Consider the following 20,618-nt stretch of genomic DNA (forward strand, 5'->3'; position numbering starts at 1 on the left):
CTGTTGCTCTGTGATTTACTCCCTCACACATGCTCAAGTTCTCCTTTTGATTCTTTTGTCATTTAGCTGCACTAAGTGGCAATTTACAGTAGCATGTTTTGTGGATTAGGAGGAAACCTATTTGTTCATCTGCAAGCTCCATGCACACAGCACTTGAGGTCAGAATGAAACCCATGTCCCTGGAGGTGTGAGGCAGCAGCACTAACTGCTGCACCAGTGTGACAGCCAGGCTAATAGAGAGATACATTTCCACGTGAGGATGAGATGGTTCGTGGGGGAACATGAATGGTTATATTTTAATGCATCAATTGCCTTTGACAGAAGTTACAGGCTTGAGAAATATTTTCAAACTGGTTTCTTATTAGATTTACACACTATACTCTGTCAGTGAAGGGATTCAAATATTTAGGGTTATGGATCCTGCATTAGCAATAGGGTGCCAATCAAGCAGTTTGCTGTGTTGTGGGAAGTTGTAGGTTGAGTGTTGTTGGAACTGTGCTCATGAGTATTCCACTATGTTCCTGCCTTGTAGATGGTGGCAAGGCTGCAAGACACCCAGCGTTCAACCTACTCTTGTAAACTCTTCATTAGCCTAGTTAAGTTTCTGGTCACTCTTGACCTCACACTATGTTAATGGTGGTGGATTCAACATTAAATGCATTTAGTAATGTAAAGGGGAGGTGGCTATATTGCTTCACAATACAGGCAAGCCTTGTCTCTCATATGGAACCCACTGCTATTATCAGTGATCATTCCAATTTCTAACACGATCACGATAAGACAACTGATGACACAGCAGGAGTGATTGGGCTTAAGAGGAATCTACACATTTTGTTTTTAAAAAGATGGGATTTAAAAAAAAAATTTGGATAGACAATGTTCCCTTCTGTTATATTAAGAACAACCAGCAAAGGTAATACATTTAATAAGGTTCCTGCAAAACACCAATAGAACATAGAACAGTACAGAACAGGAACAGGCACTTCAGCCCACAATGTTGTGCTGCACTATTTGCATTAGTAATAAAATGCCCAACTAAACTAATCCCTTCTGCCTACACGATGTCCACATCCTACCATTTCCCTCATATTCGTGTGTCTACCTAAGAGCTTCTTGAATGCCACTATTGTACTTGCCTCCACCACCACCCCAGGCAGCGCATTCCAGGCACCAACCACTCTGTGTAAAAAAAAACCTTCCCCCTCCCACCTTAAATGCATGCCCTCTGGTATTAAGACATTTCGACCCTGGGGAAAAGATGCTGGCTGTCTACTCTATTTATGCCTCTCAATCTTATAAACCTTTATCAGATCTCTCCTCAGCCTCCACCGCTCCAGAGAGAACAACGCAAGGTTGTCCAACCTGTCCCCGTAGCACATGCCTTCTAATCCAGGCAGCATCTTGGTAAACTTCTTCTGCACCCTCTCCAAAGCCTTGACATTCTTCCTACAATGGGGTGACCAGAACTGAATGCAATACTCCAGATGCAGCCTAACTAAAGCTTTATAAAGCTGCAGCAAAACTTCCTGACTCTTGAACTCAATGCCTTGACTAATGAAGGCAAGCTTGCCATATGCCTTCTTTACCACCCTATCAACCTGTGCAGCCACTTTCAGGGAACTATAAACTTGGACCACAAGATCCCTCTGCTCATCAACACTGTTAAGGGTCTTGCCATTAACAGTGTACTGTCTCTTTACATCTGATCTCCCAAGGTGCAACACTTCACACTTGGCTGGGTTGAACTCCATCTGCCACTTCTCCGCCCATATCTGCAACTGATCTATATCTCACTGTATCCTTTGCCAGTCTTCCACGCTATCCACACCACCACCAACCTTCATATCATATGCAAAATATTTCAAAACTTTATGGTGTAATCATTTATGACTTAATTATGTGAGACTGTGTTAATTAGGGCAGCATTAGAGATTAAAGCAGATTTTTCCTTGCACAAGGTAAATGCAGCCTACCAAGGACCACATTTCACCATTTCCCCGCACGATTCACTGTTGTAGTTTTGCTAAATGAGAGTCAAGGAAAACTTAAATGAAGAAAACCATTTTAATACTCATTCAGAACTCTGTTAAGATTTCCCCAAAAACACAAGGTCAACATGAACACAGTGGGCTAAAGGGCCCTTTACTGTACAATGCTGAGATTCTATAGCATTTGCAAAACTCGTAACGGAGATCATTCTGCAATGGATTTGAACCCAGGTTTCATTGCTGAAAGCAATGTAGTACAACACATTTGTAATACCAAGACAGCTTGGGATGTGCAGTCAAAAAATTAAGATTAAAGTATAATTAATCTTACAAGTAGCAGAGCATTTTACTATATAATCCATCACAAGAACAGAAAAATCATGCAAACTAAACATAAAATGGAACAAAAGCAAGATGGTTTAAGCCCCAATAATTAACATTTCATTTCAATGCTATTCATCACTGAAAAGCCACAGTATATTTCTAAAACATCTAAAAATACATGGCACAGAGTTTTTGTTTAAATGCTTGTAATCAGATTCATAATAATCCAGATCCTTTAGCAACCATCGTTATAATATCTTTCATAAAATTAGACAACCAGAATCACCTGTACCCTAATTACGACATGCATAGTGATACTAAATTGCTTCAGTAGTACATTGAGGCCGTGATACACAAGACTTCCAGATATTCTGTCCTACATTTAATATGTAGCCAGCTGCAGGTTTTCCAGAAAACTACATCCAATCTGCAAAGAGATACGGAAGTGAGTTTCACACCACATCTAACACAAAGCTACAAGTTTATTCTGCTTGTTTCAAATTGATCTCACTTGCAATAATGCAGAAAATAGCAGATCATTAGGTATATTTCGTGTCAGAATTGCTCTGGGCAAAAATAAGCATGGGCAACAGTGGGGAAAGAAAGCTGCTCATTCTTCTTTCTGGATTTTCTTTTCGGACGAGTGACCATTGGTGGAGGTCCCATCAAGAAGCTTTCCCTTGGCCTTCAGGTTCCTCAGGTAGTCCTGTGGTCCTTTGCCTTCCAAGGCTGAGGGGTACTTGTAGGAACCTCCAATTCGGTCCCACAATGTGAAGTACTGCCCATAGTTATAGTCAAAGTACAGATGGTGATCCGTGTGATGAGCTGAGCCATTAATGACACCCTCAAGAACTCTGGGCACTCTGTAGTCCCCGTCGTGAATGGACACTGTCCAAATGTTGACAAAGATGTAGAGACCCAAGTAGACCACCTTGTGCAGTGGGAAGAGGAATGGATAGATGTGATATGGGATGCTCTGTAGGAAGCCGTCCACTGGGTGAAAAGCATGACTTGCAAATGGGGTTGGAACCTTCCAAGTATGGTGAGGCTTGTGTAAGTGCTGTAGACAATTAGCAGAAGTTACAAGAATCCACATGTTAAATATTCACATTAAAATTAAGGCACATGGTTGACATTAGTTATGATAGTCTTCAAGCCCATCCTTTGCGTCACTAATCAACTAACATACAAAGCGGGGTCAGTTGAAATGATGAAAAGACACAATGGTGTTTTATTTATACATAATGTACAAGGAGAATGAAGTCAAGAACATCCTTCCAAGCAATGCATTCAATGATAATTTTCAAAGACTGGATTTATACATGCAAATAAGAATTGCCGTCCATGGGGCCGCAGCTTTGGGAGGGATGGAACTACCTGAACAGTTTCAGAGAGCTGGCACAAGTACAACAGGCCAAATGTACTGGAATATGGAAATGCAGCCAGCCACATCTGAAAAGCTTTCTTCCATTTATGCATTCCAACATATGCATAATTGTTAAATTCATAGTTACTTTCAGATGCCTTCAACCAAACAAAACCTGTTATCTAAACCCAAGCTTCTTACTTTATAGAGGAGCCGGTGATGAAGAATCCGATGGATCCAGTAGATACACATGTCTGTGAAGAAGAGGAAGGAGATCATGCTGAGCAGCACTCCAAACCAACCTGAAAAGAAAAGTTCGAGGCTCAGAATACAGGATTACTCAAGCATTGCAGATAGTTGCATAACATCAATGTCATAGAGTCACAGATTCACGATTAGGTGGTGGATGGGCGTTAAGAAAGTCTCCTTACGGAAGGAACTATGTGAGGGTTAAAAATTCTAATGCCCCCTGGCAATTTTAATGCAGCTTTTTCTTTGGGCAGTTAAGGTACTGTGAATAGCAGCACTAACTTGCATTTATATAACACAGTTAACATCCAAAACATTCAAAGGTGCTTCCAAGATCATTATAAAACAGAATTTGGCAGTGAAGCAGGAAAAAGTAACATGTTCTAACATCTGGACAAGAAGGCAGGTTCTTTCGAAGATCTGAAAGAAAATGGCTTAAAGTAATTCCAGATCTTAGGGTATTTATAAGCCAAATAAAATCTAACTCGGGGTCAGATAAGAACAGAAGAAATAACAGGAGCAGATCATCTGGTCCTTCAATATGATCATGACTGATCTGCCCATATTCTCCACTCCTCTTCTATGCCAGTTCCTCAGAGCCCTCAATTACCTGATCTTCCAACAATTTATCTACATCCTCTTTAAATACTTCCAGTGATCTTGCCTCCACAAACTGCTGGAGTAGAGAATTTCATAGATTTGTCATCCTCGGTGGGGGAAAAGAACATCCTCTGTACCCAAGTTGTAAATGACTGCTGCTGTATCTTGTACATATAGCCTCTCATTTGAGGCTCTCCCACTGGTGGAAACATAGCAACTGGCTCTTCTTATTCTCAACTAAACCAAACCAACAGGTTCAGGACTGCGGCTGCCGATTTTTGGCTTGCCGTTCGAGGATGGATTTCAACAGTGCAAGGAGATTAAGTAAAAATGACAAATATCCTGCTCCCAAATGGAAACACCTCCAGGTTAGACCATTTCTGCTGCATTTCTTTCCTAACACTCACCATAAGGAGAATCCTCGATGTTATCATACAATTTGCTGTAGCCGCGAATTTCTGCAAAGAACAGTCCAACCGTTGGAATACTTATCCATGGAAGTGACTGCATGGCATACTTTATTTCCCGTTGCACTTGATTCTATAGGAGGAAGAAAACAAGTTCAGTACGGGCAACACTTGTTTTACAGCCATTCGGGTAATGGAAATTCACCCTTACAGAACTCACAAAACACTAACCAAAAATTTGAGATACAGAATAAAATTTGCTTACAGAATGTGTGAAGTAAATAAACGCAATTTTTTTTTGAACGCGTTGTTTGACACACGCGCAGATGATGCAGCTTTACATTACGGAAAACCACCATACTAGGAACACAATTCCTCCGTAACACGGGGGTCACCTACAATTGTTTCAATAACCCTGCAATGGCAACTTAAATTGACTTGGGTCCCAAAACTTCAGAAGCACCTGAACAACTCAAAAATATTTTCCAATGGTGGTGCAGGGGGAGGTACTTCAGCTCATGATATCTGTGGCAATTTTTCTCTCCTCAAGCTGAATGGAGATCAGGATGTCCCATCCTGTTTCATTTGTGGAGAGTTTCCACATTCTAACTTTTCTGTTGGAAATTCTTTCTAATCCAAGTTTGATTCTTTTCGGGTTTCCCTTATTTTTTGCCCATTGCAACCATTAAACACAATTTACTCCGAAGATGGATTCTGCCACCTATTAATCTTCAAATAAGTAAAATCATAACTTTTCAAGTCTCTACTTATGACCTGTAACACTCCCACAATAAAGGCAGCCAAGTCCAAATAACATCACAGGTGAAGTAACACATACAAAGATCAGAATTTACCATTATAATGAGTGAAACAATTTTAAAACACTTTTTAAAACCACATTGAAAATGAGAGAGGGAGAACCCACTTAAAAGCACAACTCATTAAGTCCTTTAAACTGGATCAGGGAATCTAACTGAGGGACATGGGTGATCTACATACAGAGTAGCCAATACCCAGTAACAACTAGTGGCCTGAAATCAAATCAAAATAAATTTCTATGGAGTGTTCATGGACATAACTCTTACCGGCAAATATTGTGGGTGTTTCTTCAATGCATGATCAAAAATAAGATAATAGCTCAATGTTCCAAAGCAGAAATATATAGCTGCGGCTCCCAGATTGGTTACAACTAGGAGGCTAATTAGCTGGCGTAAAGTGCCGTTCTCTGGCCAGGAGGTGGGGTACACATGTGGTGTGAAAACATAGTAGTCTGCATAATGTAGGACGATATCCATGGCAAAACCTGTGAATCAAAAGAAGAGGTCTCAGTCGTTCATCCCTTACTGAATCAATCCACAATGAAGAATCAAAGTCTACCACCTCTTTCAGAACTCCATCCTGGGTTTACACAAGGGGCCTGACCTAAAGGTAATGAACACTCTGCATGTTAACTCAATTACTTTCAAATTTGCATCTCTTTCCAAAAGTGACAAAATAATTTCAGAAAGTTTAAGTTAGCAGCAAGCAGTTCTAATTGTTCCAATACTATGCCTTACCAAAACAAATACAACACTTACAAGTTACCGTAGGGAGTTTTTTTTCCTCTGGAAACTGCTCAACGAATCACTGCACAATGTCATGAAACAGGTTGGACACATACACAATAGCCACAAATTGGCCTCATCTGAAGAATTACACTTTAGTAAGCCAACAATTAAAAAAAAATGGCAACTATGCATCAATTACAACTGCCCCAAGGCTGCCCAAGATTCCCCCCCGCCCCACAGTGAGAAATGCTGTCAATTAAGGGCATTTATACAAACAAGACAATTTTAAAACTACGATAGGCCACATATATTCAATGTTACACAACTTAAATGTTGTTAGTTTGCATGATAGATCCCAAACAGTGACCAGCTGGCAACACATTTGTTAAATTACCAAATCAGTAATACAGAAATATTAACTCAAATCCCACTATTATAGATATGGCACTTAAATTCACTTAATCACATAATCTGAAAACTAGTCTTTTTAATGTTGACTCTGCAACCATAGCACCATTGTAATAGTTTGTACTCCCCTCCAGACCCGCAGCAATATAGTTGACTCTCAAAAGCCTTCTGACAGGGGGCTTTAGACAAAAAACTACAAACACAGGACAGTTGACTTTGCAAGTCCTCCTCGGGAACACAGCATTAAAATGAGACTTCAGTGCCCATCACCTGGAGCAGAGTTACCTCTGACTGAGCTGGTCAAGTCGTGAGAAACCACTGGCAGATTGGGCCAGTGGCAAGTGAAGAGAAACCCAACATGAGGATAAACCTTCTTGACCTCATCCTTACCAATATACCTACTGCAGACACATCCCTCCATGACAACACTTGTAGGAACAACAACCACAGTCTTCGCAGAGGCACGGTCCATCTTCGCACCAAAGACACCCTCCATCACATATTGTGCTCAATGGGACTGAACAGAACAGATCTTGCAGATCAAACTAGGCATCCATTTGATGCTGAAAGTTATTATTGTCATAATTTAGTTCAATTTGATCTGTAATCTCTACCATTAGAATCAAGCCAAGAAGCAACCCCAGTTCCACCAGGAGTAGAGAACTATGTTTGATGCAGTACCTGGTAAAGCTGCAAACCATGACTACTTAATGCTACCTGGTAAAAACAGCATGCAAGAAAGCTAAATAACCTCACAGCCAACAATTTGATCAAAGCTCTGCCATATCCAGTTGTGAATGCTGAAGGTTAATTAAGTGGTTAACAAGAGAAGGCAGAACACAGCCACAATCAGCCAGAGGTACTAAGCTGTCTTTCTGAGACTCCCACCATCTCAGTAGCCAGTTTTCAGTCAATTTAATTTCCTCAATAGGACCTCAAGAAACAGTTGCGTACTGGATGCAGCAAAGGCCATGTGACCAGACAATATCCCCACTTTGCACTCAAGACACGCTCCAGAATCAAGCACACCTAAAACCCCCTGTTCCAGGACAGTTACAATACTAGCATTCACTCAATATTGCCAAAAATATGCAGTTACATGCCTTTTTGGCAGTTCCCCTAGTCCAGTTTTGTGGGCTTCGAGGTGGCTAATGATACCACTGTGGGAATGGCAGATCCTTCCAGATGCAGCAGGTAATTTGTGAAGTGGTCCGTTCCTTCTACTGCTTAGCAGGGCTTCTGTATACCTCTGATGCATGGCTTCGAGGTTCTCAATGCTATCCTTAATGCTCCCAAACTTGAGCACCCTAGGGCCAGAGATTTCCAGGAGTCAGGGTCAGTTATCAGGTGGCTTTAAACACATCATTGATTTTTGTTCCTGTGTCCACTTGGTAATCTCTTCCCTTGACAGAGCTCAGAATGGAGCCCAGTCTACTTGTCCAAATTATGGTAGGTGTTGTTGACCATCGAGTCACTGATAACCTGCCCACTGATCCCCACTGATTTTCCCAGATCCAATTATGGCCTTTTTAAAAACATGGACAAAAATAGATGAAGTCCAGAGACAAGAGTGACTGCCATTGATGTCACAGCAGCATTTGGTTAAGTATGGAATTAGGGAGCCCTGATAAACAGAAGTTAATGGGCATCACGTGGAAAAAGCCTTGCACAAAAGGGAGATGGTTGAAGTTGATGGAGATCAGTCATCCCAATCCCAGCAAATGTTTGCAGAAGTCCCTCATGCCAAAGTTCTAAAGACCAACCATCTTCAGCTACTTCAAAACTTCCTTTCCATCCAAAGGAAGTGTTTGATTGTACAATGCTTAATTCCATTCATACCTCTCAGAAAATGAATTAATCCACAAAGACCTTGAAAGAAACCAGGCATGGCCTAACAAACATTCATGATACACAATGATCACCTTTAACAAGAGTGCAACTATCTATCCTCAACTTTCAAAAATATTAGCATCTAACCTATTAAGAATCTAAGCTATCACCTCAGTGCCATTTTCAGGGAGCAATAAACTTGCAGCCCAAGGTCCCTCTGTACATCAACATTCCTGAGGTCTCTGTCATTTATTGTCTATGTCCTGTTAATATTTGACATCCCAATACATCACCTTATCTCATAGAGGAGAAAAGGAAATGGACTTGCATTTCTGTAGCAACATTCAAGTCATCCAAAAGTGAATTAAAACTGCAGATGCTGGAAATCTGAAATAAATGCAGAAAGTGTTGGAAAATGCAGGGTCAACAGCATCTATGCAAAGCAAAACTGCGTTAACGGTTCAGGCTGAAGACTTTTTAAATCAGAAGTGGGGAAGCGAGAAGCCAACTTGTTTCTTCTCTTTCCCAGTTCTGATGAAGGGTCTTCAGCCTGAAACGTTAACTCAGTTTTGCTTTGCACAGATGTTGCAGAGAGTCATCAGAACGGGTTCTCTTTCCACAATAGCTGCCTGACCTGCTGAGGGTTTCCAGCATTTTCTGTTCTTATCCAGAAGTGCAGTCACTGCTGTAAAGCAGCCAACATATTGAGGCACAGCAAGCTCCCAAAAGCAATGATAATAACCACTTTATCAATTGTTACATTCATCAACACATATTAACCAAAACACCTTGTACTTAAATAAGTAGGTCATTCAATCCATCATGGTTATGACAAAAGAAACCAAACTCCTGAGACTCATCCCACACCATACCAAGTTTGTTACAAAAACTGAAAATGCTGGAAAAGCGCTCAGGGAGGAGAATGATGTTTCAGATCTGCGACCCTTCCTCAGAACTGGGAAAGAGAGAGGGAGGCGAGTTAGTTTTCAGTAGGAGAGAAGGGCGTCTGTCATCACTATCAGAACTGGAGACTCGTCAGACAATGTTTGGCTGAAATGGACTGCGATGCTCTGCACTCTGGATTGGAACACACACCCTTCCACATTCCCCTGCGATTCAGATTAGTTTATTGTCATATACACCAGGGTGCAATGAAATTCCTTGCTGGCATGAAGCTCACAGAGTAAACAATGTACATGGTAATAATAAATACAACCACCAGCACAACACAGCAGAATGGTGCAAAGATTGTAGTGCAGATCTGAGGTAGTGCAAAAAGAAATGCTGAAGTGACAATAACGGAATAATCGAGAGAGGTGGAATTAAGAACATGACGTAGAAAGAGTGCATTCGGCCCATCCAGTCGATGCCTGCCCCGTAACCCATTTCCACACCCCCCACCCCACCATACACATCCCCATCCTCGCTCCCCAACCACCCACCTTCCCCACGGGTAATGCTGGACCTTCTGGCTCAAGGGGGTAGGTGCTCCTCACTGAGCCGACGCTGAGGGTTCGATGCCCGGTCCGTACCCGACGGAAAATCCAGCCTCCCGCCGCCGGCTCCAACACCAAAGAAAACGACATGAACCCGCCTCGTCCGCGATTGACAGTTGAAACGGGCCAATCCGATCATGCGATTCCCAAGCCCCTTGCTGATTGCTCAGCTGGACCGCTCCGCCTTCTCTGGCTGGGCCGAGGTAGCCAATGATAGGAGGTGGGCGGGCTAGTCAGGTCTGAGAGGGTGGAGCTCGATGCCACTCGCATTGCGTCAGGTCAGCTTGGGCTGCGATTGGCTGAGCAGTCGCCTGACCCATTACGTCACCCATGGAACCACCAGCCGCTCTCTCTGTAAGGACAGTAAACCTTGTAGTTAAAGGGACAACCCAGAGAATTACCATAACCTGGGCAATTGCAGGTCCATATGAATGGGTGCAGCAGTCAGCTCGTCGAGTTTGTGCCAGCCTGATGTAAGAGCAGTAAATTAAAATCAGAAAACTGTATATGCTGGAAATCTGAAATAACAGCAAACTGCAGGGAACACTCAGCAGGTCAGTCAGCATCTGCGGAGAGCAGAGAAACAGAATTAACGTTTCAGGTCTAACAATCATGCTCAGAACCGGGAAAATGCCAATCTCACTTACCTGCACTCCTTCCACAGCCCTGAAAAATCTTGTCCAGCTGTCTTTTGAGTCTGGCAATTGAAACTGCCTCCACTGACACTCCTGGCAGTGTACAACCACTGCCAGGAGTATCAGTAAAAAAAAGTATTTGCTTGTGTCTGGGCGTCTTCAAGTTGGCCTTTTGATGAAGGGTCAACATTTTTTCTCACTGCAGAGAATGCTGTCTGACCTGCTGAGTGTCACCAACCCTTTTTTGATTTTATTTCCTCATTTCGCTTTAAAATATTTTGCAATTGCCTTTGGTGCCCGAGGATCTTGACCACCGGGAGAAACTTCCTCTGTATAAATCTTTCATTAAATACTTCTATCAGACCCTCTTACAATATCCTGGTCTGGAGTGCTGCTTTAACATTTTTCAACCTGCCTTGCCATTCTCAATGAACTATGCACACTCACAAATCTCTCTGTTTTTGTACCACTATTGAAATTGTATCTCCTAATTTGTAACGCTTCTTCTCATTCTTCCTGCCAAAGTGTAATACATGGCATTTTTCAGCCTTAAAAGTAAATTGACACCTATCTGCCCAATTTTACAGCCTGGCCATGTCTCCTTAAAGGCTATGACTATCTTCCTGTGGAGTGTTAATGGACATGTGAGAGAGTTGGTTACATGTAAATAAGTGGGTGAGTGTGATTGATGGGATTGGTCTGAGTGCTGGCATGGATTTGATGGACTGAATGGTCTCCTTCTATAGTGTAAGCAAATATGAAATATTATGAAATTCCATTAATTTATTACATCTTCAAGTTTTGTGCCATCTGAAGATGTGGAAATTGTGCCCTGTACACCCAATCCTAATCATTAATATGTAGGAAAAGAAGTGGTCCCAGAACCAATCACTGGGGAAATCTTTTGTGCACTTCCCTCCAGTTTGAGAAACAACCTTTCACTACCCTTATGTTTCCTCTTAATCAATCTTCTGTCTATCCTGTTCTAGCTCTTTATATTCCATGGCCTTCAATCTTGATGACAAATCTATTATGTGACACCTCATCAAATTTCTTTTGAAGTCCAATAAGCAGCAGAACAATCTAATTTCTCCCACTGATACTCCCTGTAACTCTCAAGTTATTCTATTCCCGATGAGAATTAGCTGTTATGGCATCACTATGGCCTGTGCTTGTATTCATGCTCACTTTGATCACCGCTGTCAGTTATGTTCAAAATTAACCGATTTGACAGCTGATTTGACAGCTGATTTGCTCGCTTATGTTGTTACAGGAGAATTAAATGTTTAATTTAAGTGTAAAATTCTAAACAATTGTTGATATATCTTTAATGGCCAGTTTGCATTGGTTGTGATTCTATTGGAACCAGTCCTGTAGCTAAACCTGGGAGATTGCCTGCTTGAAGTGTTTTCACAATAGGAATGACAGAAGTTAGTTTGGCCCACTTCACCCCTTGAAGTATTCTACAAAATAGTATTTGAGAAAAAAATAATATTCTACTGAAGTTTGTGGGATCATATCTATCTTTAAGTGCAATGAGCTGCATTAATGCACAAATACTTTTAATAGTGTGGGTAAATCCAGCAGTGAGTACAGGAGCAGGGGTGTCTTGCTGCAATAGGACAGTGCTTTGGTGAGACTGAACCTTGAGTATTGTGTGCAGTTTTGATCTTCTTATCTGAGTAAAGATGTTCTTGCTATGGAAGTTCAATGAAGCTTCACCAGATGGATTCCTGGGAGGGCAGGATTGATATATGAAGAGGGATTGGTCAATTTGGCTAATATTCCTTAGAAGTTAAAGGAATTTAAGGGAATCTCTTTCAAAAACTATGTAATTCTAACAGGATTGGATGGATTGCATGCAGGTGGAATGTTCCTGATGACAGGGGAATCTAGGACCAGGGGTCACAGTAAGGATAAGGGGTTAGCCATTTAAAATTGAGGTGAGGAGAAATTTCTTCTCCCACAGAGTGGCGAACCTGTGGAATTCTCCACCACAGAAAGCAGTTGAAGCCAAATCATGAAATATGTTCAAGATGAAGTTAGATATTTTTATTAGGGCTAGGTGGATCAAGTGACACGGGGAGAAAGCTGAAACCGGGTACTGAATTTGGATGATCAGCCATGATTAAATTGAATTATGGAGCAGGCTCAAAGAAGCAAATGGTATACAGCTGCTTCTGTTTTGTCTATTTCTATGTTTCACACCCAAAACATCTGTTAAGATGCCAGTGAAGAACAAATCTGTTTTAATCATCCTGAACATGAAAACTTTAACACACAAGCAAATTTTACTCAGCATAATCAAAGACCCCACCCATCCGGGACATTCTCTCTTCTCTCCTCTTCCATCGGGTAGAAGATACAGGAGCCTGAAGGCACATACCACCAGACTTAAGGACAACTTCTGTCCCACTGTGATAAGACTATTGAACAGTTTCCTTATACAATTAGATGGACTATGACCTCACGATCTGCCCTGTTGTGACCTTGCACCTTATTGCACTGCACTGTGTAATGAATTGACCTGTACGATCGGTTTGTAAGACAAGCTTTTCACTGTACCTCGGTACAAGTGACAATAATAAACCAATACCAATACCAAACTACTGTGAATGCTCAAAATCTGTACTCTACCCGAAGAACTTTAATGTTGGTCATATGACATTAATCCAAGCTTAGAAACAAGAATATTAACCAACATTAATAGCCAAAGGCAGCTGGTAATCAAGATTAACTCTGAGTGAATCTAAGTGTTGAGGTGAGGCATTCATTGAACCTCTGCAAGTAATGAAATAAGCCCCATAAACCTTGAACCGACCAAACAATCACAAGTATAGGCATGCTCAAGGAACCAGCCATTGAAGTGTACATGTGACAAACATGAAGAAATTATTGTTGCAAGAAACTTAGTAAAGGCCAATTAATGCCCATCCTTTCCACTGCACCCAGGTAGAAAACAAAGGTCCTAGGCGAACAAAAGAAAATATCTAAAGATGAAGCGATTGTTTATTTGATGAACAGAATACTTGAAGACTCTTGGGTATGTCTAGTTGTGTTTCCTTTTTAATCCAGGTGTTAGCTGTTAATCAAAGACAGTCTCCATCAGGAATATTGTATCTGTGTGACTCTGTCAAGGCAAATTCAGGTCTATGAAGTCCAGTCTAAAAACTGAATGATGGAGGTATTGGAATTCATAAACAATTCCTACAAAATAACCACTTGAATAAATAGTTGAGCACTAGAGTACAGAACACAGTGGTGGACTAGGTTGTACATACCAGCTATTCTGAGAGACTAACCAACACATCTGGATAAGAAGTAATGTATGTGTAACAAGCAATGAGCTCAAATGGCAGTGAATGAGAAGTCTTGGTAAGCTGTGTGTATATGAACTAATTGAAAAAAAAGGCTTTCTGGTTAGTAGACCTCAGAGAAGTACTCGATATCATTTGGATCAAGTGATCAAAGAGCTAATCAGAAAGATGGAGAGGTTGGCATCAGAAAGAGCAATGAAAGCCAACAATTGCTAAGGAAGAGAGCACCAATTTCAGGTTATGACTGGGAGGGCATGTGGACTGCTTCCAGGCTCACATTCTTCAGATCTGAGGAAGTACATAACCGAATGAAAAAAGATTGTACAAGAGCGCATGAAGTTAATTTCTGCAGAGCTCTTCTTCTGCTCTTGCTTTCAACATGGGCAAAAGTTGTAAAAGAGTTCCACAAAACTAAAACTTGGTTTGTACACCAGAAGTCTCACTAGAGGGTTAGAAAAACAAGTCTGCGGCAAAAAGTTAAAATTTTCTATCAAGACTGTCAAAGATCACCAGACACACCTTTTTGTGAAAGGACGGTTTGTATTGGATGGCACAAGATTGGGGTATGCCTAGAAATAACTAGAGTTTGGAAATATGTGGTGAATTTACACTGAAGAACAGGCATCAGGGTTGCTGGATTACACCACAATCTGAAATAGCCAACGTGCCTAGGAACTTGAAATAATTTTCAATTTTTCAAGAAACTCCACAGAGAATTAATCTTTGAAACTTCTTTTCTGGAACTTGGGCATCCGTCCACACTTAGACCAATATTTGGGCTAATGAGATCTGGAGTTAACCAGTCCTGCAGGACCTAAAGTGAGCATCAGTGTGCAATCTATTGTACAGGCAACTTGTAAAGAAATTTTAAATAATTGGTGTGCAAACAAATAGATGCTGTAAATATACAACAGCATTTATACGGATAAAGGGCAAATTAATGTTTGAAGTTGCTGGCAATCTGAACAGTTCCAGGATTTTCTGTTTTTCCCAAATTGGTAGAACAAACAAAAACTAAATGTAGATCCATGTTTAGTTCCCTCTGTAGATTCCCTCTCACGTTGGCTACTCTAATCCTTTAAATTGCTAGAGAGACATTGAGAAAAAAGATAGGGAAGTGGATAGGAGCAGACTCAAGGAGAAACTGATTGCTCAATATATATATGTATATATATATAAATAATATAAAGACATAAAATGCTGGAAATACTCAACAGGTCGGGCTGCATCTGTGGGAAGAGAAATAAAGTCAACGTTTCAGCTTCGACCTCTGGTTCTGTTCCCACAGATGCAGCCTGACCTGCTGAGAATTTCCAGCATTTTCTGTTTTTATTTTAAACTTGCAGCACCTGTAGCTCTTTTTTAATTTTCATCATTATATTTAATATATTACGTTCAGGAAGGAGGTAGAGTTCAAATCAACTCACTGCCCTTTGCTATGGAGACACTTAATTCAAACCAATACTCTCCCTCAAAAACAGAAATGCAAATCATACTGTTACTTTTTCTTGCTGCTATCTTGGCCCCGCCTGTATCCTGTGATGTCAGGACGCCGTGCAACGAAAGGCGACGCTCTGATAGTCTGTGGCTCTGTTTGAAAGAAATACGAAATTGGGCTTGTTGGAAACTGTGGTCAATTTCACTGAATTGCAACCGAGTCGGTTGTTGGGGTCGCCCTAATGATCTGTGTGCTTCTAGTTGCTGGACATGGGACACTGCTGGAGAGCGAGATCAAGGTGAATAACTCGCTTTATGAGCATTGCACTGGTTTTTGAAATTCACTAAAAGACCCAGCTCAAGGTTTCCCGGGTAACCCGTCTGCTTGTGCTGATCACTTTCCGCCGGACGTTCTGGGGGGCGGGGGTGGGTGTTGGTGTTGGTGACAGCACCTCGCTGGACTGGAGCATTGTCGCCCATCCTGGACCACGCTTCCTCGGCCTCTGTGTGGCACACTTGTAAACCTCTCCTGTTTGGAGTTGAGACGCAACTTGCCACGCACAGGCTTCACTCACTGAGGACCTCGACATTTGAGGATTCTGGAATACTCTTTACAAAACAAAACCTTGTAAAATAAATGCATAACGTTGCTGCAAACGAAGATAGGTGCTGTGGCGACGCTAATTTCGTGTGTAGGATTTGCGGCCAAGTCCAAAGTCAAAGGGGTGGTATCTAGGCTTTCGTACCTGGAAGCTTGTCAACAAAATCGCTGTAAAATTTTAATCCTCTAAATAAAAACAGTAAATGGCGAAACTTTTATTCGCTTCCACCCACCCCCCCCCCCCCCCAACCCCGCCTGCACAGACGACCCCTGTACCAGGTGAAGGTTCAATGCATCCAGTTCGCGGTGCAGTTTAGCAGTTTATTCTGTCTTTGGTGGAAAGGCAGTTTTGCATTTGCATAGCACCTTTCAGGAGCTCAAGACGTCTCGAAATGTATTTCAGCCAAGTAGTACGATTGAAGTGCAGGCAATGTTGTGGGCTAGGATGGAACTATATGAATTCCAGTGCCTGTATCTCGTCCATTATTGATGTGCAAGACCGTTATTAGTTCGGCCCTAGTAAGTGGTGAGAAGCTGCTCCCGTTAGCTAAGGCCCAGCGACTGATTTAGCGTGACGGGTAAAACACTTATAAGACATGGGAGAAAGGACATTTTATGTAGAAGTGATTTTAACTGGAACTCATTGCATTTAAGGTTCAGCCAAGGCATTTGTACTTTATTTGTCTACCTGCACTGCACTTTCTGTGACACTGTATTCTGCATTCTGTTTTTTTCCCTTTTTGTACTACCTCGATGTACTCGTGCATGGAATGATCTATCTGAATGGCAAGTAAACAACAGCTTTTCATTGTATCTCCGTGCTTGTGTCATTAATAAGCTAACTACCAATTCCCAATTCAACAAGCCATGGACATCTTCAAGAGGCGGTGCCTCAAGAAGGCAGAATCCATCATTAAGGACTTTCACCACCTGGGACATGCCCTCTTCATGTTACTACCATCGGGGAGGAAATACAGGAGCCTGAAGACCCACACTCAACGTTTCAGGAACAGCTGTTTCCCCTCCGCCATCAGATTTCTGAACGGTCCATGAATCCATGAACACTACCTTGTTATTCCTCTTTTGCACTATTTATTTGTGTAACTTATTGTGATCTTTATGTCTTGCACTGTACTGATGCCGCAGAACAACAAATTTCAACAACGTGTGTCAGTGATAATAAACCTGATTCTGATTCAATTCCAAGAGAATTGGATAGTGTCCTTGAGGGAAAGTGATTTGCAGGGCTTGTAGGGAAAGAGTTGGGAAATGGGATAGACTGGATCTGAGTACAAAGAAAGCACAGGCAATGACCCAAAAGACCCTCCCTGTGCTATTTGGGTCATTGTCCAAGCCCCGTTTGTACCTTTAACTCAGATACTGCCTTTAGCCCTTGAAGCCCTACTGTTTCTGATTTCCTTCCTCGTTCTCTGCATCTCCATAAGGCAAAGTCCATCGCCAAGCTTTTGGCACCACTTGTCTCTTTTGGATCCATATCATTTTTAAAAAAATTTGAAAGCCAAGCCTGGTATAAAACCAAATTACTATTCCCTGTATCACTGGTGTTGAAACCGTTGTGTTGGAAACCTATGTAAATATTGACCTTTGTTTTAACGACTAAAAGGCTCACTGGTGACCAGTAATAACAAGTATTAAATCTTTTTTTTAAAAAAAGCATAGTGACGTTAAATATGGAGATGCTAGAAATACTCGGTTACTTTTTTACATTTGGTCCAAAAACTGAAAATTGTCTTGTCGTCTAGAATCTGTCCATGTGACGTGATCGGTCTCTCGAGTATTCCTTATTCTGATGTAATTATGTAGCTGTGGCAGATTGTCAGGAATTGTATTACATTGCCACATGCTGGTTACAGAATTACAACTGTAGGTGAGAGTTTTAGTTAAACCCTTAGTATTTTAAGGTAATAAACTATATCTACTTTAGGCCTCATCCCTGAAGAGTTATATTTTGAAATGTCAGATCCCATGTACCATACCATTCAATACTCTTCAAAATCAATTTTGTAACCTTTCAAATTTAACAGTGCTTGCATCATATTTAATTGTTCTGTTAGTATCTAACATTAAAAGCCTGTATATCATGTTTAATGCACTGCAATTAAATACATCAGTACAATGTATCATTCCATTTGAAATTACTTTAACATTTAGTTGCCATTCAACCAAAACATCTTAAGACCTGACATGTTTTGTAGAATGATTGGAACAACTTGTCCAGGATAAGCTCATCCATTCCATGCCCAGCTAGAGACTGTAGCAAGGATGTAACGGCAAGGTGATAAAGGGGGCTTGGAAACACAGAACCAGTTTATGGCTACATTATTGTGAATGCTGTAATGTTGCAACCACCCTTGTGAAGTAACAATTTTCCCTTTTCTTGAGGCCTGTAAGATTGGTAGCAAAGCAAGCTGATCTGCCAGGAGTAATAATGAGTAAAAATGCCAACTGATTTTGAGTCTGTAGAGGTCAGATAGAATTAGGTGTAGATAATAAGTCTAAAATCAGAATCAGATTTATTATCACTGACTTAGATGAGGTGAAATTTGTTGTTTTGTAGCAGCAGTACAGTGCAAGACAAAATTACTATAAATTACAAAAACAAATGGTGCAAAATAAAAGGAATAATGAGGTAGTGTTCATGGATTCATGGACTGTTTATAAATCTGATGGCAGAGGGGAAGAAGAATCATTGAGTGTGGGTCTTCAGACTCCTGCACCTCTCTTCTGATGGTAGTAATGAGAAGAGGGCATGTCCCGGATAATAGTGAATATGGGAGTGAACAAGAATGAACGAGGATCTGTTGAACAAAAGTCAGATCTGGAATGGAACAGGTGAGAATGTTGGATGGGATAACTGTACAGTTAGTCACCAGGAAAGATCCCTTGGATTTGTGCAGATTTATGAAGCTTCATTGTGTTGTTTATCTGCAGTAAAAAATATTGGTTTGGCACTAGGTAGGATTGGGAACAAACTAGAGAAATGTTATGTATCTGATGCTATGTGCCTGTGATGCTGCTGTAAGTTTTTCATTGTACCTGTGCATACATGTACTTGTGCATATGACAATAAACTCAACTTTGAGTTGTGTCTGGTTTGGTCCCAAATACAAGCAGGAAATGCTGGAAATCCTCAGGGTGGGGGGAGGAAATATCTTGCATTTCTGTTGTGCTGTTCATGCCCTCGGGACATCCCGGAGTACGTTACAGACAAGCACCTTGTCCTACAGTCACCAAGGTAAAGTAGGAAATGCAATAAATAATTTGTATGCAGCAAACTCCCACAAAGAGCAATCTGCCACTGACTGGATAATCTGATCTTTTTTCATAGTGTTGTTAGTTGAAGGATAAATATTGATCAGGATTAAATGGAATAATTACCCTGTTCTTCAAGCAACATAATTAAAACTGATTGTCTAATCATTGGTATTTGTGGGTGTTTGCTGTGTATGGGCAAGGAAATGGCAGATGAGATTCAATGTTGAGAAATGTGCAGTTGTACACTTTGGAAGTAGAAATAAGCGGGTAGATTATTATCTAGAAGGAGAGAAGATTGATAGTGCGGTAGTACAAAGGGACTTGGGGGTACTCATACAAGATACCTTAAAAGTTAACCACCAGGTTGGATCGGTGGTTAAGAAAGCGAATGCTATGTTGGCATTCATCTCGAGAGGTATAGTGTATAAAAGTAAGGAAGTGTTGATGAGGCTCTACGGGGCGCTAGTGAGGCCTCATTTGGAATACTGTGCGCAGTTTTGGGCCCCGCATCTTAGGAAGGATGTGCTGACGTTGGAGAGGGTTCAGAGGAGATTTACGAGAATGATTCCAGGAATGAAAGGGCTTAAGTATGATGAGCGTTTGTCAGCTCTTGGACTGTACTCGCTGGAGTACAGAAGGATGAGAGGGGACTTCGTAGCGACATTTAAAATGTTGACAGGTAAGGATAGAGTAGATGTGGCTAGGCTGTTTCCCTTGGTGGGCGTGTCCAGGACCAGAGGGCACAATCTTAGAATTAGAGGGTACAGTTTCAAGACAGAGATGAGGAGAAGTTTCTTTACCCAGAGGGTGGTGAAATTGTGGAACTCCTTGCCACGCACAGCAGTGGAGGCCAGATCAGTGGGGGTATTCAAGGAGGAGATAGACAGATATCTAAATAGTCAGGGTATCAAGGGATATGGGGATAAGGCTGGCAAATGGGATTAGAATAGTTTTTTTTTCTCTCTCTCTTTTTTCCCACCCCATTTCTTTTTCCCTTTTCCTTGGAGCAGACTCGATGGGCCGAATGGCCTGCTTCTGCTCCCTTATCTTGTGATCTTGTGATGGTATTTGCTGCGTTTCCTAGTTTGCATCAGGGACACATCAAAATGTACAAAGGTTGGCTCTAAAGTGCCTCAG

At 41.4% G+C, this 20,618-nt stretch overlaps 2 protein-coding genes across 6 annotated transcripts in view; one reads left to right on the plus strand and one right to left on the minus strand.

Moving 5' to 3' along the window:
- Nucleotides 1-2,050: 2,050 nt before the first annotated feature.
- On the minus strand, nt 2,051-10,307 carry sc5d (sterol-C5-desaturase). Of its 3 annotated transcripts, none has more exons than XM_052039907.1 (5): nt 10,252-10,307; nt 6,020-6,237; nt 4,935-5,067; nt 3,880-3,980; nt 2,051-3,372 (listed from the first exon to the last, which is right to left on the minus strand). In XM_052039907.1, exons 2-5 carry the CDS (start codon nt 6,227-6,229, stop codon nt 2,923-2,925), a joined length of 894 nt encoding a protein of 297 aa, XP_051895867.1. In that variant the 5' UTR covers nt 6,230-6,237; nt 10,252-10,307; the 3' UTR covers nt 2,051-2,922. The 3 variants fall into 3 exon arrangements, with proteins under 3 accessions (XP_051895867.1, XP_051895865.1, XP_051895866.1); XM_052039905.1 differs by having other exon boundaries at nt 10,162-10,307; XM_052039906.1 differs by having other exon boundaries at nt 10,185-10,303.
- A 5,409-nt stretch (nt 10,308-15,716) lies between these two features.
- Nucleotides 15,717-20,618, plus strand: part of gkup (glucuronokinase with putative uridyl pyrophosphorylase) — a 49,247-nt gene continuing 44,345 nt past the window's right edge. For 2 of the 3 annotated variants that reach the window (XM_052039935.1, XM_052039936.1), the window contains exon 1: nt 15,717-15,903. In XM_052039935.1, coding sequence (XP_051895895.1) covers nt 15,847-15,903 — 57 coding nt within the window. In that variant the 5' untranslated portion in view covers nt 15,717-15,846. The remainder of the gene's footprint in view (nt 15,904-20,618) is intronic. The other variant, XM_052039937.1, reaches the window with a different exon arrangement.

This window comes from Pristis pectinata, chromosome 27 (assembly GCF_009764475.1).
Source record: "Pristis pectinata isolate sPriPec2 chromosome 27, sPriPec2.1.pri, whole genome shotgun sequence".
Taxonomy (NCBI): Eukaryota; Metazoa; Chordata; class Chondrichthyes; order Rhinopristiformes; family Pristidae; genus Pristis; species Pristis pectinata.

Coding starts and splice junctions, on each gene's coding strand:
- sc5d (XM_052039907.1), bottom strand. CDS start 6,229: ATGGATATCGTCCTACATTATGCAGACTACTATGTTTTCACACCACAT. Junction 5,068..6,019: donor AACACCCACAATATTTGCCG/GTAAGAGTTATG, acceptor TTCCTCCTATAG/AATCAAGTGCAACGGGAAAT. Junction 3,373..3,879: donor ATCACCGGCTCCTCTATAAA/GTAAGAAGCTTG, acceptor AATTGTCTACAG/CACTTACACAAGCCTCACCA.